The sequence below is a fragment of the Trematomus bernacchii genome, unplaced genomic scaffold (genome assembly GCF_902827165.1).
Source record: "Trematomus bernacchii unplaced genomic scaffold, fTreBer1.1, whole genome shotgun sequence".
Lineage (NCBI taxonomy): Eukaryota > Metazoa > Chordata > Actinopteri > Perciformes > Nototheniidae > Trematomus > Trematomus bernacchii.
In genome coordinates, this window is record NW_022987513.1 from 4,915,304 (window position 1) to 4,932,808 (window position 17,505).

The following is a 17,505-nucleotide window of genomic DNA, read 5'->3' on the forward strand; positions in this document are numbered from 1 at the left end:
TAATATAATAAACATTAAAAGAAAAAATACATGAATAAAAGTTACAGTGCAGTTTAAGATATGAATAGTTCAATTAAAAGCAGCGGCAAAAAGAAAAGTCTTCAAAAGTCTTTATTTATAAAATAAATGTTTCAGTAAACCAACAGGAGAAATGTGTGAACTGCCAAAGTTAAAGAAATGCAGTTGCTTTCTTTGTCTGATGCGGATAATGCATTTAAGCTCTTAAAAAGTATTGTTCAAAAATGATTCTCAGACATAACACAAGTGCTACAGTCTGGGCTTTCTGTAGGATTAAAGCGAAGGCGGAGGTGCGAAACAGCATTATATATGTGTACTCTCTTTAAATTTTGCTGTCTCTTCATCAGCACGAGTCTGTATTTGATAAATCAACAGAACAAAGACATCTAGTTAAAGAGAACCCATGTGTGTTCGTGAATGTATTAGATTCAGCGCAACAAATTTGTAGGGAGAATAAATAAAACAACTGCTCCTAAATAGATGGGTTTTGGTGGGTGCTTTCCAGTATGGGTTCACTTACAATGAGAAAACATTCCAATCTTAGATGATGTCAAATTTGGCCTTGAATTTGAAAACCAAAAAAATGAATTTGAAATTAGTAATTTGATTTTATTAGCAAAATATTTCATCGACAAATGTCGCTTCCTTAAAATGTCTATTTATTGGTTTTCTTAATGACATGGAGCTATACATAAAAATGAATTAAAGGTAGGGTAGGTAAGTTTGAGAAACCGGCTCGAGATACACTTTTTGTTTTATTCCATGGAATGCTCTTAAAGGTGGGGTAGGTAAGTTTGAGAAACCGGCTTGAGATCGCTAGAATTTGAAAATACACAACCGGAGAAAATCTGCCACTTCCTTATAGAGCCCCTCCTCCAACACACACGAACGCGCACATGACCAATGAGGGCACGAGATACGTTTGTGCACAGATGGAAGGCTGACAGGCAGGTAGGCCATCCAGTTATTTTAGCCGGGCCGGCTAAAATCATTGGTCGTACTTTTTACAGTATTACAGATGACATTTTTTAATGGATTTTTTGTCAAAGCACTTAAGATATTCATTGCTATCGGGATGTTAAGAGCATTCCATGGAATATAACAAAAAGTGTATCTCGAGCCGGTTTCTCAAACTTACCTACCCCACCTTTAACATCCCGATAGCAATGAATATCTTAAGTGCTTTGACAAAAAATCCATAAAAAAATGTCATCTGTGGAAGCTGTAGTACTGTAAAAAGTACGTCCAATCATTTTAGCCGGCCCGGCTAAAATAACTGGATGGCCTACCTGCCTGTCAGCCTTCGATCTGTGCACAAACTTATCTCGTGCCCTCATTGGTCATGTGCGCGTTCGTGTGTGTTGGAGGAGGGGCTCTATAAGGAAGTGGCAGATTTTCTCCGGTTGTGTATTTTCAAATTCTAGCGATCTCGAGCTGGTTTCTCAAACTTACCTACCCTACCTTTAAATGATGCAAACGTTTTTTTAAAAGCCCAACAATCTTACCAATTTCTACACACTTTAATTACTGATTGACCTCCTCATAATGCCCTCCGTTTGAATTCATTTAATGAACACTGGTGTGATGTATCTTGTTCTGATGTATTTTAAAAAGTGTTCAATAAAGTAGAAAATAAGAATTATAAATAAATACAAAATATGGGTTTTGAAAGTCGGAAGACATAAAAGCAAAACAGTGCCATCTAGCGATGACACAGCCGACCAGCACTTCCCGTGACGCAGAGAAACGCGGTAAAACGATATTCCGGTTTGTAGCAGGAGGGCAGAAGCAGCATGGCATCCGACAACAGCTCCATGGCTAACCTCGTTAACGGACGAGAGCCTGTCCCCCTGAACGGGGAGCCGGTCGTGAAGCGGCCCCGGGAAAGCGTCTCGCAGGAACCCTCTCTCCGCGTCCCGAAGGAGCCTCTCAACAAAGTGACCGTGGTGCTCGGAGCGCAGTGGGGCGACGAGGGCAAGGGGAAAGTTGTGGACTTGCTCGCCATGGATGCGGATATTGTATGCAGGTGCCAGGTACCCCACTACACTGTCTATTAAACTTCATAATATGCTTGAAACTGGTTTCTCCAGACAACTGTGGTGTTAGTAAAACGTCTGCTTACAGGAACATGGGAGTTTGGTAGCAACCGTTTAGCCACCGTTAGCTCAATATTAATGACGGGGTTCCGACATGGATCTATAGCACTGGATACAGCTTCGGAGGCGGGACCCCGTTCATTCCTATGAGAATTGCTCACTGGCGTCTGAAGCCAACATTAAGCTAAAGTACCCGTATGTGGGCTCGTAGAGCATGCGCACTTGAGTTTCCTCAAGCCCCGCCTCCGACCTCCCGCTCTCGGCTCAGTCAGATTAATGAGGGAAAATAACTCTGGATTCAGCTTTCAGCATATTTTACAACTTTTAGACCATAATGATTCAGATAAAGGCCATATACGTGTTCGTTCTGGGTAGTTGATTTAGTTCAAATAAAATATCCGCAGATTTACAGACGTCTCTTTCCCAATGTGAGTCAATGAGGAAACGTGCAGTAAAATCGTTTGGCCACTACGAAAATATGCTTCGCTTTCCGGCGCACTTCCTGGGGGCTTGGGCTCCGACGTCAACAACCTTGCCTGACCTCCCGGATGTAGAAATGCTAAATTGATGCTAGTGAGAACTGCTCAGATGTTATTCATTTTCCGTGCTGATAAAATGTTAACTGAATCCAGCACATGACCTCCAGATACTGATAACCTTACTCAGTGAATGCTACGTTATGTAACAGTTTGACCGGCCCGGCTGTTCCTCTACCTCTTTGCAGCATAAACATTCGGGGCTCTGCCCACAGTTCATTAAGGTACATTAAGGTACCGGGCGCTACAGTGGAATTTTCTACTGCAACACTCCCCACAAGCACATACACAAGCACATACACAGTACACCCGCGACTGTTACAATGGAGGCTCGATAATCAGCTCACGGCATATAGGTGTAGGCAGGGGTAAAGTGCTATTTTTTATAAGTGGGGGGCGGACCTAACCTCCTCTAGGGGGTCCTAACCTCCTCTAGGGGGGTCCGGGGGCATGCTCCCCCGGGAAGATTTTTTTTATAATATTGAAGTTAAAAGCATCTATCTGGTGTACTTTAAGAGCAAAATGAAGAGATCTATGGATACATCTTTCAACACCCATATGAAACAGAACTGTAAACAGATTTTCTTTTTATTTATGGATATTTTACAAATCACTCCCCTGTGACTGTGTAATGTAAGGTAGCTTCTAGCTTCATGTCGAACACTGACAGTAAGTCAACATTTTCCAGAGAGCTTTCTTTGAAATCACCAGGTAACGCTAAAAAACACAACATTTATATTGTATGACAAAGTGTTAATTTAATATCTCTGGCTAGCTATAGCTACTTGCTAACTGTTTAGCTTACCCGCGCGATTCAAAGTAACGTCAACGTAGCTGTAATTTATGCTTTGCTTACATGTTCGCATAACTTGAAAGTTTACTGACATTTACATACAGTACCTTGTTTACCTTGCACAAGTGTTGGCTCTGGGGTTGTTGTGTGAGCCACCACTCAAGAATTGTCGTCTTTTTTAAGAAAAAAAATTCTTATGTCCATCTTCAAAAACTCAGAGTCCAACTGACAGTTTAAACATTGTCACAGGATAGGTACCTGTCAGCCAATAAGACACGTTTATTTCCATGCAACTCTCTGGTGATTGGTCTGGTGTCTTGCCTCTGTTGCATTCACTGAACACGGGAAATTACACTCCTGCCGTCCTCTAGTGTCATGATGAGGTTCAGGTAAAGCACGGTTAATGTATTATATTATTGAGGGAGAATTGTCCGGGGCTAAAGAAAAAAGGCCCAGGCCAGGCGACGCGCCTGGACATGAGCATTATTTTGGGGAAACTCTGCACATGCAGTGGCTGTCCAGTGGTGTAAAGTAACCAAGTACATTTACATTTATTAAGCACTGTTCTTAATTACAATTTTGATGTAATTGTTCACTTTACTTCAGTATTTGCTACTTTGTATATTCTACCCCATGACAATTCAGATGTAAATAGTGAGGTTTTACTCCACTATATTCATTGCATACCTTTAGTTACTTTGCAGATTTTCATTAATGATTTGAATTATATTTAACACTTAAATCAGACTTTAGTTACACCTGGAGTAATATTCACATTCTACCCTGCAGCATCCAAAGTAATACAAATTAGCTGCACCTTCACCAGCTTTAATAACCCTTTAATGCATTAATGATTAGAAGATGGACCTTTTATTAATCCCCCGAGGGGGAAATTCAGTTTCTATATGTTTATAATCAAAACGTATAATATATATAATTTGGAAAATGGCCAATTTGCTTAATGAGTACTTTTTCACTTATGTACAAGATCTGAGTACTTCTCCCACCTCTGATTGTGACCCTGTTCTCAAATAAAACACAGGCTGAAGTGTTTAAAAAGACCATGAAGCTTCAACTGTCCTCGATGTTGATGGTTTCTGTGAATGTTTTGTTCTGTTTGCAGGGAGGCAACAATGCAGGTCACACGGTGGTGGTGGACTCTGTGGAGTACGACTTCCACCTGCTGCCCAGCGGAGTGCTCAACAAGAAGGCCACCTCCTTCATTGGTACGAGACCATCCTTGTGTTGTATTTTTAAGGATTATACTTTCACACGGAGAGAAGGATCCTAAAGTATATTGTGGGGGAAACTTCTGTGTAGCAATGCAGGAGGAGTCACCGACTCAAAGGAGACACGGGGAGAGCAGGAGCTTTGATGGCAAACACTGATGGTTTATTTGGAGCTTCGGCCGGAGAATTCACAAAACAAGTCAAAGAGTCAGAGGTTCTGACTTCACGGTAGAGTTGCCACGTCAATTCTGAAGAACTCTACCCCAGACCCATGTATTTAGCTAGTTCAGAGAGAATAATCAACATTGTGCATAACAAGATAGAATCATAACACCTCTATCAGCTGACGCCAACAGCCAGGAACAGGGAGACAAAACACTGAGAGCACAGCAGCCAAGGTTACAGGTGCGTGTGCTCAGTCAGGACAGTATGCACTGGGTCAAAGTTATGGGCCTTGGAAAATATTTCCCCAACATATATGACCGAGATAAGGGCGGAAATCAGAAGCGCCGCCGCAGACAGCCATATCAGTTGTAATGTAGATATGAAGTGTGTTTATGTATAGCTAACAACTACTGCCAACCCTGCAAGAAATCCTACCTTACATAAGACTACTGTTGTATTGGAAATGATCTAGATTGGTGTTGATTCATTCATTTTGTTTCTAATATATGTCCACCCTATTTATATCAATAAGGCTAGACTATATAATAGAAACACCCTAAGTTCAACAGCAATACAAACGTAAGCCTCCAAAATGATCATATTGTCGAATCAACACCTCTCCAAAACAGTTTCAACAGAAATGTCTAACCATCTTTAATGTAGTTTGTATTGCTTTGCTGTTATATCAGACTGGTACATAAAGAAGAAATCAACACAAATTTCCTCTTTTTAGTAGACTTGTTTCCAGTATGATGAAAACATGGAAAGAGGAAGCAAAAAAAGAACTCTTGTTAACCCTCTGAGACTCCAAATATCACGTTGTGTTCAGAGCGTCATAACTTCTCAGCTGTTTGAGCCAGAGACATGCCGTGTTTTTCCTCTTAAACTACAGAAACGGCAATAAACAACTCCATTAAGTTTTCCATCGAGAGGCGTTTACTTATTTCGGTGAAACGAATGTGCGTAAAGTTTTAAAAGATGCGGATAGTCTCACCTTGATTCTGGCGCATTGCTTATCGTTTTCTGTTTTATAGATCTATTCTCATCCACCATCTTTGTTTGTGACGTAAAGAGTGTAAGAGTCACGTTTCTGAATCGGACACTCTTAAGTCGATGCAGTCACAGCCAATCGGAGTCTGATTCAGAGGGTTGCCTGTAGTTCCGTTGTTTTGTGTACTGAAACGAGAGCCGGTATAATTCCACGCGCGAAAACAAAATAAAAGTTGTTCTTTTAGTGTTTTGAAAGTAAACTAAGGGATGGCAAGGAAGTTTACTACAGCTGAGGCTTTGGAGCTGATTTTTCAAAGGGACGATGTTGATTCAGACAAATCTGCTCAGCATGCCATGTGTGATTGTGGGGGAAAAAAACATGGACACTGCCCAAAAGAATGGGCATAACTAATGAACAGAATAAGTTAGAATCTTCTAATCAGTTCTGATACAATGATAATAAATGTGTACAATTTTCTGTGTTGAATGTTTCTTTCAATGTTATGGTTAGCAGTTCTTTTTAATGAAATAAGTAAAAGATTCAAGCTCCGTTTCTTATTTATTTTTTATTTATGGGCAAATATCCCCCATTATAGTGTATATAAGTCTCTAATGAGTGACATATATCATTAGCTGAGGTTGTGCTGATTTCTGGGATGTGTAAAACTTGATTATACTGCAAAACACAGAAATATACAAAAACGGAAATGTCCTATGTGGGTCTCAGAGGGTTAAAGTGATCCGTAACAAGATAGCTTGTGTGGTTAAAAATAAAACCTCAAGAAAAACACGAGCAGTCTTGTTGCTCAAGAGTTGGCACGTTGAGTTATTTCCAATATGGTTTGGTAAACAATCTTGAAATATATTATTTTTGTTACAGGCAACGGGGTGGTGATACACCTGCCAGGTCTGTTTGAGGAGGCTCATAAGAACCTGCAGAAAGGCAAAGGTAACGTTTTCTAAAGTTCAGTGATGTGTACCTATTGTCTTCCATATGATGCTATCAGTAAATAGGACATTTCAACAGAAGATGTTTTGACATGGCACAGCAGGAAAGGCACATGTGTCAATAAAAAAGAAAGAAAGATGGCTGTTCATTTAGTCGATCAGAGGCCTGGTAAATAATGGTTTAATGGGACAGCTGATTTAAGCTGAGCCATGTTATTGTAAATACCTTTATTCCTTACTGTGACTAGTTAAACTGTGTCCTGTGAGAAGATATATTGTGCTTCTAGCTATTTCTGTTATGTATATTTCCTGTTTTTCTTTTGTATGTCACTTATAGTCCGGTTAGAAATATACAGTGAAACTCATGGTGTCTATAAATATGGACTTACCCTAATAGGCAGGTTTTTAGAATGAAATGTTTCCATTTGTTTGAACCGTTCAGTGATGGACAACATTATCAGATGCAATGAAAGGAAAAACATTGGGTATTGGTATTTGCTCCTAAAACATAGATATGTCCCAAACCTTGAATAAAATATGTGTGATGTTGTAACACCTGCTTAATATGTGTTTGCTGTGGTACAAACATGTCATGTGGGTTCTGTTGTGTTGAGTGCAGGATTACAAGGATGGGAGAAGAGATTAAAGATTTCTGATCGTGCCCATATTGGTGAGTAAGCATTACTTTGTTCACATTTCCGGGTTAGAAATGTCCTCCTATTGACAGTCACTATATCCGCCTCTAGTGTTCAACTTCCATCAAGCTGTTGATGGAATCCAGGAGCAGCAGCGGCAGCAGCAAGAAGGGAAAATGTAATTCTGCTATATTTAGTTGAAATACTGCATATCTTTTACATTGAAGTGTATATTATAATGTTTGTGATGATTATTAATGTTGTGGTTTCTTTTATCTTCAGCTTGGGAACCACCAAGAAGGGTATTGGACCGGCCTACTCCTCTAAAGCCGCTCGGAACGGTCTGAGGGTCTGTGACCTCGTCTCTGATTTCAAGGTCTTTGAAGTCAAGTGAGTGTTTCTGTTGAGCTTCTTTTTCATATCATTTGCTTAAATTATAGTTTTTATTCATAATCAATAAAGTCATGTGTGTTGAGGGAATATGTCCAGCCCCTGCACAGATACAAGTTTGACTAGGAGTTCATTTTTAGCACATTTGAATATTCGACAAAGACCTCTTATGGACAGCCTAATGTCTATCACAAAGAGCAGATACATTTTTTCACTGTTTTTGTTTATTGAATCTTTCAAACAAGACACAGCAGTTTAGTGTTGAATAAATGCCCATTTCCAGACCTGTAAATAAATATGGAAAGATTGAGAGATAATAAATAATAAGTCAAAAAGAGTACAATAATAATCACAAATAAATAAATAAAGAGAAACGCAAAATAAATAAATAAAAATATAATAATCCAATACAAGGACAACATTACTGATATTAAAAATCTTATAAACAATTTATAAAAGTAAAATACAAATATGTATATAAAATACATTTGTGTTTTTGTATACAGCTTTCGTGTTTCAATGCATTTTATTTGTAGTGTCTCTCGCCACCAGATGGCGTCACCTGGCTGTGGTGCACATGTGTTTACTCTGTCCAGTATGTCATGTTGTGAGATTATATTTTTTGAATGTGTATTTTGCATACATAAGGGTGAACATTAATGTGTAAGCAGACTCTTACCATCTGTCTCTTTGCAGGTTCCGCATGTTGGCAAATCATTTCCTCACGATGTACCCAAACCTGAACGTGGACGTGGACAGTGAGCTGCAGCAACTGAAGGTGCGGTTATCGTGTAGTCAGGAAATACTGACTGTCACACTTTGTTCTGACTCACTTGTTCTTGATATGAGGACAATAGACCCTTTTTTCACCGTGGACACTTAGTCATGTCAGTGGAAAAGGCTCAGGTGTCAAATAATGCAATGCATGATGGCTGGATGTAGCTGCTGTAGTTTCAAGGTCCTGCTATTGTGCAAACTGCCTAACTGTCATGGCAACAGAGAAATTGTTAATGTTCTCACGAACAGCAGTGCTTTTACTACTGTGATCATTTATAATGTCGGCTGTGGGAAATGGCTATAGTTTGTGTATGAAAACATGTAATTATTGGGTTGATATTTATATATGTAGAAATATTATTTTTTACTTTTTATTTTGCAAGTTAAATTCAACTTGCAAAATGTTAAACAACTTAGACCTTTGTTAACTGTCAATGCTGCAAAGTCATACCTCCGCTATATGATTCCATCCCACATTGAAAACTGGTCGTTTGCTTGTGCCACAAACCTGAAACCCATAGAACAGCTGTACAAGAGAGCTATCAAGGTGTTTGACAGAAAGCCATATTCATACCACCACTGTGAAAAACACAATTTCTTGAGCTTTGACCATTACCAAAAGTATGTGTTTTTTTTATAAATGTTTACATGGACTGCCCAAAAAAATGAAATGTATATAAAATATGATAGCTGCAGGATCATTTGTGTAGATACAGATTACTTTGCATGGCTAAATCTGCCGTATTTTGATTTCATGCAATTTTGAATAGAGTTCTCATTAGGATACAGGAGCTAACTAAAGCTGCTATATCTATGAAAACAAATGTTGTCTAAGCACTTGATGGTGACTGTTTTTCAGGAATATGCAGAGAAGCTGCGCCCTATGGTGACCGATGGCGTGTACTTCATGCACAAAGCTCTTAATGGTCCCAGTAAGAAAATCCTGGTGGAGGGAGCCAACGCCGCTCTGCTGGATATCGACTTTGGTAAGCAACACGGGATTTGTGGAATTAATAATATAGATGTTTTTTTCTTCCTGAGGTTAACCGATGTTTCTCTGTTCAGGGACGTATCCTTTCGTGACCTCTTCCAACTGCACCGTGGGGGGGGGTGTGCACCGGCCTCGGCGTGCCTCCATCCTACGTGGGCCGGGTGTACGGTGTGGTCAAAGCCTACACCACCCGGGTGGGCGTCGGTGCCTTCCCAACAGAGCAACTTAACGTGAGTACAGACACATCTGGAGACAGATTTTCGATTGCGTTGAAGAAAAATATCTCTCTAATGATAGAAGTGGTCGATGTTGAGATTAAAGCATTCAATTCATCACTGGCTCCTCAGGCAGATTTTTGTTGAATAGCCAATGTACTGCAAGGGGTTTAAGACAATGTGTGATGTTATCAAATGATCACACTCTGTCAGCTAAGCATGTTTAGATTGGGGTGAAAGCAGTGTGCGAAATACCCGTCAATAATCGGGGCGGTCCCCATCTCCCGTTTATTGTGCAATATACCGGTCGAAGATAGATTTGTCAATATGCACTAGGCCTATACAATATTTCATGGATGCAAGCCAAGACAATCTGTAGTCTATAGCAGCGTTTCTCAACCGGGGCGCCGTCTGGCGTCTTCAGGGGTGCCCTCAAATCATTCTGTATTCTGACGTTCATATGAATGAATACGCGACCGTTAAAGAGCCGTCTGTTTTCGGTTCTATGCGAGGACATGCTTTTGCCAGCCAAAATAGAAGATATTTGTGAATAAATGTTTTGAATTATGAATACTGGACATAGTAAGCTTAAAAACATTTTAGTGACCATTGCAAGTGACAAATACATATTATAATTTGAGACCCCCCTCAAATGTTGCTGTTGAGGCTTTCAGGGGGGCTCAGGTGTTAATCAGGGGGGTCGAGCTCCCCCGGACCCCCCCGTATTCCGCACACTGGGTGAAAGGTATATTTAGACAAACATTCAGGTAGAGAGTAGCATACAGCATTTACTTTATCTGAAATCATTTCAAAATAAACCAAATATTTAAAAGGTAGTCATTAAGAAATCAAAAGATGGATTCATAACAATCAGGGTTCGTACGGTCATTGAAAACCTGGAAAAGTCATGGAAATTCAAAATGCAAATTCTAGGCCCTGGTAAAGTTATGGAAAACAATATTTTTCCCAAAGTTTTGGAAAAGTCATGGAAATGTAACTAAAGTTGCGTCAAATATAATTTACATTTGATCTAATCGCCTAAATAATCTGCGGTCGCGAGCTGTTATGTGCCATCATGACGCGCATGGTGTTGTTTTTTAATATATGAAGCGCGAGCTGTGTGCTCGAGTCTTCCTGCCTGTCGGGCCGGCTGAACTCTGCTGCTCCGGGATGAGGGTCAGCTACATTATCTACGGTGTGTTCGTTAACAGTAACTGTGCGGAGTCACTGTGGCACAGACTGCGCCGCTGGTGAACAGCTGTTAGAACGGGCCGCTCAGGTGTTCAGAGCAGAGCGGCAGAGCGTGATGTGCACTGAAAAGTTTTTCTGTCGCAATATTATTTAAGGAATCGTTGAGCTAGCTAGCTAGCATACATTGTCACTATTGCAGGTCTCCCTTGTAAAAGAGATCGTTGATCTCAATGGGATTTTTTAACCTGGATAAATAAAGGCTACAAACAAACAAACTATCTGCTAACGTTAGCTTTAGCCTTCGTTTTCTAATAGTTTTTTATAGCCTATAAACAGGTGGTATAAGTATAGATATTGTACTAAAGTAGAAGTACTCAGGTCTTGTACTTGAGTAAAAGTAGAAGTACTCAGGTCTTGTACTTGAGTAAAAGTAGAAGTACTCAGGTCTTGTACTTGAGTAAAAGTAGAAGTACCAGAGTGTAGGAATACTCTGTTACAGTAAAAGTCCTGCATTCAAAATGTTCCTCCAAGTAAAAGTAGAAAAGTATCATCATCAAAATATAGTGAAAGTAGCGACAGTAAAAGTAGTCATTCTGCAGATTGGTCCATTTCAGAATAATATATATGATATGTTTTATAATGATTGATCATGAAAGTGTTCTCAAAGCTGGTAAAGGTGCAGCTAGTTTGAATGACTTTGTATACTGCAGGGTAGCTTGTGAATCTCGGATCCTTGTCACCTTTTTCATACCTGATGAGTTTGCATCCCTGACTACAGTTGCTTTAGTGTGTAGAAGCTAGTAAGCCTACTATTTGATTTGTTTTAGATAGGCACAACATGTTTCATATGCAGACCTTATTTTCCTGTTCCATGTTAAAATAAACAATTTTCAGTGGTAATTTCTTTTGGTCATGGAAAATGAGGTAAAGGTCATTGAGAAGTCATGGAAAAGTCATTGAAAATCATTGGTGAAAAAGTGTATGAACCCTGAACAATATATGACTGAACTAGAACCCACTGGGGTGTAAAAATATGAAAGTGCTGCAGAGATGGTAAGTAAATCATTTAGGCTGTGTCAAATACATTGCAGTTATTACTCGCACATAAACCATACATTATTACAAACAATGTGTGAATACTAAAGTAAAATAGCAGCCTACGGTCGGTTTTTTATGTTCTGATTTTCAGAGTGTCATATCTGCTCGAGTATGAAACTTTGAAAACACAATAGTCACTCTGTAGTTTCTGTCAATTGAAAAATGCTTTCAACATAAAACGTTCAAAATACAGACACGGCCACAACACACAGAGCTACCATAGCTGCAAAGTCACAGCCATTCTGATTGACCCCATAAGCCAAACAGGCCTCAGTGGCATCATCAAGCTGTAATGGTTAGCTTCAGCTGGTGGTCAGACATTGGTTAGTTCAAATCTATAAGATTGCTGGGAAGTCTGACAGCTCTTTAACTAGACACTGGGCAGCTTCCTCATGTGAGTGTGAAATTGAAGCAGGATGTAAACTGGAAAACGGCAAGTCCAGCTGACTGTCCCTACACAAATGAACCTGTCAAAACAGGAAGCATGAACAGGATCTCTAAAGTAAATATAGTTATTCATAACTAGTTGTTGTTCACAGTTGACGGTGTGTTTGTTGTTTGTTGTCCTTCAGGAGACTGGAGATCTGTTACAGTCCAGAGGGAGAGAGTTCGGCGTGACCACGGGCAGGAGGAGGCGCTGTGGTTGGCTGGACCTGATTCTGGTCAGATACGCCCACATGGTCAACGGCTTCTCCGCGTAAGAAACTATCCCAGTGTTAAATTGTCCCACAGCTTATGTTAATACTGAGGTTACTGGTAAGCTCCATGCTGCACACTGACCATCTACAGTCATCAATTTAAACAATCTTTCTCGCAGGATTGCCCTGACGAAGCTGGACATTTTGGACACGCTGCCAGAGATTCAGGTGGGCGTGGCCTATAAGGTTGACGGAAAACCTCTGCTAAGTTTCCCCGGTAGGTCCCTCCCATTTAGATGTTACATTGACCAGCTCTTTGTCCGCCCATTAAAGAAAAACAGTGGAGTCAGCAGTCGACAACAAGCATTAGTTTATTAACTTAAGTAGGAGTTTCATGGAGAGCAGGGCTGCAACTCATTATTTAAATTAATATAAAGTATCTAAATCTAATTATGGTATCTATTCAATACAAGTTTTTCAATCAATTGTTTAAATGACATGAAAATAGTTTTAATGTATTTGACAGGATACTGAAACGCATCATTACATCTTCAAATGTAGCTTACAGCCGAAAGTAAATGTATATCATAACGTATAACATTTTATTAAGCAGCCTTATTTATCCAAAGTAAAATAAAATAAATATATATCCTTTTCTATATGTTGTTTTTTGGTGTGATACAGCACCTTTAAAAACCAATTTAAAGCAGCAACACTTTGCACATTTGAGAATCTGGAACAAATAATTGTTTTGCTATTTTTACATAAATAAAAGAAGCTAAATGATCCTGTTATGTTACAATCTTTAAAATAGTGGATCTCGATGTTCCTATCTGTAATGGAAAGTTAAGAGTACATTCAACCACAAACGTTTTAACGGCAGAGACAGGATTCTTATATACTCTGAGGAATTATCATTTTCAGAGGCGCTGCTTAGACTTGGGTAAAGGTGAATAGCTTTTATGCTCCTTAATGTCTTATTTTACACCGGTCAGCTTTTACTTGCTGGAAATGCATCATCTTGGGCTTTAAAAATCTATTTTGCAGCAGATAAGGATGCATTTATCTTCCCTCTGCTTGCACAGCCAAATGGAGCACATTGAATTGTTAAGCTAATGAACAGGAGAATGATAAAACCGCCTCTGCCTCACTCATTTCCTCGTATATTTATCACCTTTATGGTGCTGGATGTTTGATGAAGTAGCTCTTATCCTGATCCGGATTTGTTTCACAGAGTGCCTTTCTTTGAACAGTATCAAATACACTAAGAAGCCTCACACCATATTAGATTAAATCTAATCTTTCTTGTATACTGTGATAGAAATCCTTGGTGCATTGAACTGGAACTCAATGGTGAGTCAAGAGAACAGAAACAGATTTTTGGCACTGAAGATTGTTTGGAGGTTAGGACACACTCCCTCGCCCCGGCTGCTCAACTCAGTTATTATCAAAAAGAGAGGGGTTTTAGGACTATTGAGAAGTAAGAAGGGCGTCATCTCTTAATACACTTGATGCAAAGAGCCTGAGGAAACCGGTGCCATCTTATCTCTACAAGGCCGAATGCCTGCTGTGTGCAAATACAGCAATGGAGAACTTATAGTAGAAGATGTGATGCGCTCATTAATGAAAAAAGAACACCGACATGGTGATCAGGATCCTGACGCGAAGCTTATAACACGGCTACCTTCTAAATAAACCAACAACGCAACTCTATATTGATTTAAAAATGATGGCCTTGCTTCCACTAAGAAAAAAGTAATCCGTTCCACTGCGTACCAACGGCTGGAACTGCGACAGTGTAACTTAAAGTGACTGTCAGAGACAAACTCCTTCTGGAGGGATTTTAGTCTTAGCAGACCATTTACATGCACACAAACCGATATAACACTACAGGAAAGGGGAAACCCCAGAAAGCATATTACGGCCTGTTTAAATCCGTAATAGTAGATCAACAATGATCTTCCACTCATTGTCATGGTTGTGCTTCTTTAGCGAACATGGACGTGTTGACGCGGGTGTGCGTGGACTACGAGACGCTGCCCGGCTGGTGCTGCAGCACGGAGGACGCCCGGAGCTTCGAGGAGCTGCCGGTAAACGCACAGAAATACATCCGCTTCATCGAGGACTTCCTGCAAGTGCCAGGTTTGTAACTATGCTCTTTACAGTAATGGATAGACGGCAGCCAAACTGTTCCTCGCTTTGCCAAACCTGCCAGTCACATCTTGCCTTTTTTTTCCTTTCTCATTTCAGTGAAGTGGGCCGGAGTCGGCAAGTCCAGAGAGAGCATGGTCAAACTGTTTTGATGGGACCTGTAGTCCTTCTCAACGTCCGCTCACATAATTCCAGGTTTCCATAGGATCACCGGAGGAGTCTCAAATGCAAAAGCCTCCTACAGGAATCACGTCACCAGCAAGGCTATTTGGGAAACATTTAGTTGCTGCTTCTGCATCACATTTTCCAAAAATTCCTCTTAGATATAATTTATGCATTCCACATAATGTTCGCTATATTTATTAGGGTGTTCATTTTAAAAACTTGGTGCAAATGGATTGATCATTCTATTACATGTAGTTGTTCTGGTTCTTTGTAGCATCTTAAGCTTACTTACCTTAATTCATATCTGTTCTCCATTTCTTTTTTGTTACATATATTTGAAGAGCCAGTGATGAACGGGTGTAAAGCCTTTATATAAAAGGGCACAATAAAACTAGAGATCATTTTCAGGCTTTGTAAAGAAATGGAAAGATGATGGAAAGCCATCGTTCGATCAGATTTTGAACTTTTCTATTGATCAATTTTAAAACGCATGAATGCATCTTGGTTAAGTTTGTAACAATGTTTTCATAATGATTGTTGGAATGAACTTAGTGCTTTTTAAATCATATTTGAAAATGGATAAATTCACAACTTGACTTTAAATAGATGTTTTTCTTCATAATTATTGAGGGAAAGTAGAAATTCCACGTCAACACGGAGTCATTGGCTGGTCTGTGAAATGTTTGTGTAAATGTAAAGACAATGGGCAGTAATGTACCAGAGTGTATCACAATATGTTTCCTACGCCATTTCATTCCTCGGCAATAATGTAAAAGAATCTTACTCAGCTTGCTGTTATCAATAAAAGGAAACTAACATTTCATTTGTTGGGTGTTTTGTCATTTTCATTCAACCTTTAATTAGTGGTTTAGACAATATGGGTCTGGAAAACATGTTGTTGGTGTTAATGTCACATTTAAACAGGAAATAAGGTAACCAAGACGATTGCCACCATTCTGGTCATTGTGGTCTTATTCATTATGCACGCATTACCCTTTGCTGGCTGTATAGGGAAGATGTGTGTGTGATTCCATTCAGCTGCATCTCTGAAGGTCTCTAGGCTAGGCAAGGCAAGGCAAGGCAAGTTTATTTATATAGCACCTTTCAACACAAGGCAATTCAAAGTGCTTTACAAAAATGGAAGACATTATGAAAATGGCAATAAAATGGTTAATGGCTCTACAACAAAATGTAAGTCGAATCCAATCAATATGTGTATGCTATGAATGAATGAAATCAATATGTATCATATGATATCATAGGAGTCACTTGTAGTAAAAAAAAGGCACCGGAGATATTCTCCCTCAAGTTTAAGGAGCGTTTCCTTTTTTTATCAGTGTGTCGTGGTGATGCAGGAAGCTGTTTTTTAGCAGCGGGGAAATGATTGACTCATCGTACATCACCCATTGGTTTTTGGAATACTGTTTTTAAAGGTCACCTAGTATGCAAAATCCACTTTTTCATGTCTTTTATAATGTGAGTCCCCTCTGTGTAAAGAGATTCTCTCTCTTTTTGTCCTGATCCATTTATATAAAAACCTGTCTGAAAATGAGCTGATCAGATTTTGGCCACTTTATGTCATCAACGATTTATGATGTGTAACCATTAGCCAATAACCAACCAAGGTAACCCCCCCCCCCCCCCACCTTATCACCTGAATCTCCTCCTAGAGCACCATTGTGTTCTTTTTAACCAAATCTCTCTCAGAGGGGCGTGGGGAGTGGCTCCTTATTTTCATCTAAAGTAACAGACAGAGAATCAGCACTTTTGGAACAGGGCTGAAACAGAGGGGATTATGGGATGCTGCAATGATCTGTTTGGTATTTCAGCCAAACACTTCAGAGATATTATTTGTATATATCTGAGACCTATAATATATTGATGTAAAACAGTATAATAGGGGACCTTTAAGCTTTGAATTTGCCTTTTTAGCCGCTTTAATCTAGATTTGTTTTAACCAGCAGTGACATCAGAGGGTGGAGCTTAATACTACTCAACGCTGAGTAAGACATTTTTAGGCAACCAAAAGCTAACTTTCATAAACTGACAAGGTTAAAGATGAAAACAAGCAAACAATACAACACTGTTGTAGCGACCTGTCAATCAGAAGGTAGCCACACCCTAAACCAAACACCTCTTTCATTTCAATGGGATCGAAACGTACTAAAGGAACATCTGCTCAATTGAAGATCACTTGATATTAAATTTGTCGGAAAAATGATTACTGAATCTGGTAGAGGTGTCAATAGTCAGCTGTTCTCCACTGTTTTTCACACCTTTCAGCCTGTAACATCTTTCTCTCAATCTTTCTTCCTTTACACCCTCCTTAGTTAGCTGACTTCCTCTCAAGATTTAAAAGCTTTTCAGGGCCTGGAGGTATTAGATTAAAGTGTAAAGTGGATTCCTTGGCGAATCGATTGAGGTGTAACTGTCCTAGGGCTTCTCAGATACTGCAGTCTAATGTGTTAGACCCTGCACA

General features: G+C 39.6%; 1 protein-coding gene across 1 annotated transcript; it reads left to right on the forward strand.

The window, feature by feature from the left end:
- The first annotated feature begins 1,750 nt into the window (after positions 1 to 1,750).
- adssl (adenylosuccinate synthase, like) lies at positions 1,751 to 15,849 on the forward strand. Its single transcript, XM_034152360.1, is given in 14 exon segments — positions 1,751 to 2,051; positions 4,567 to 4,669; positions 6,708 to 6,776; positions 7,395 to 7,445; positions 7,522 to 7,588; positions 7,693 to 7,800; positions 8,497 to 8,578; positions 9,437 to 9,563; positions 9,643 to 9,680; positions 9,682 to 9,798; positions 12,645 to 12,769; positions 12,890 to 12,987; positions 14,703 to 14,852; positions 14,961 to 15,849. Coding segments are annotated over 14 exon segments (1,428 nt in total). The 5' UTR covers positions 1,751 to 1,811; the 3' UTR covers positions 15,014 to 15,849.
- The last annotated feature ends 1,656 nt before the right edge of the window (positions 15,850 to 17,505 follow it).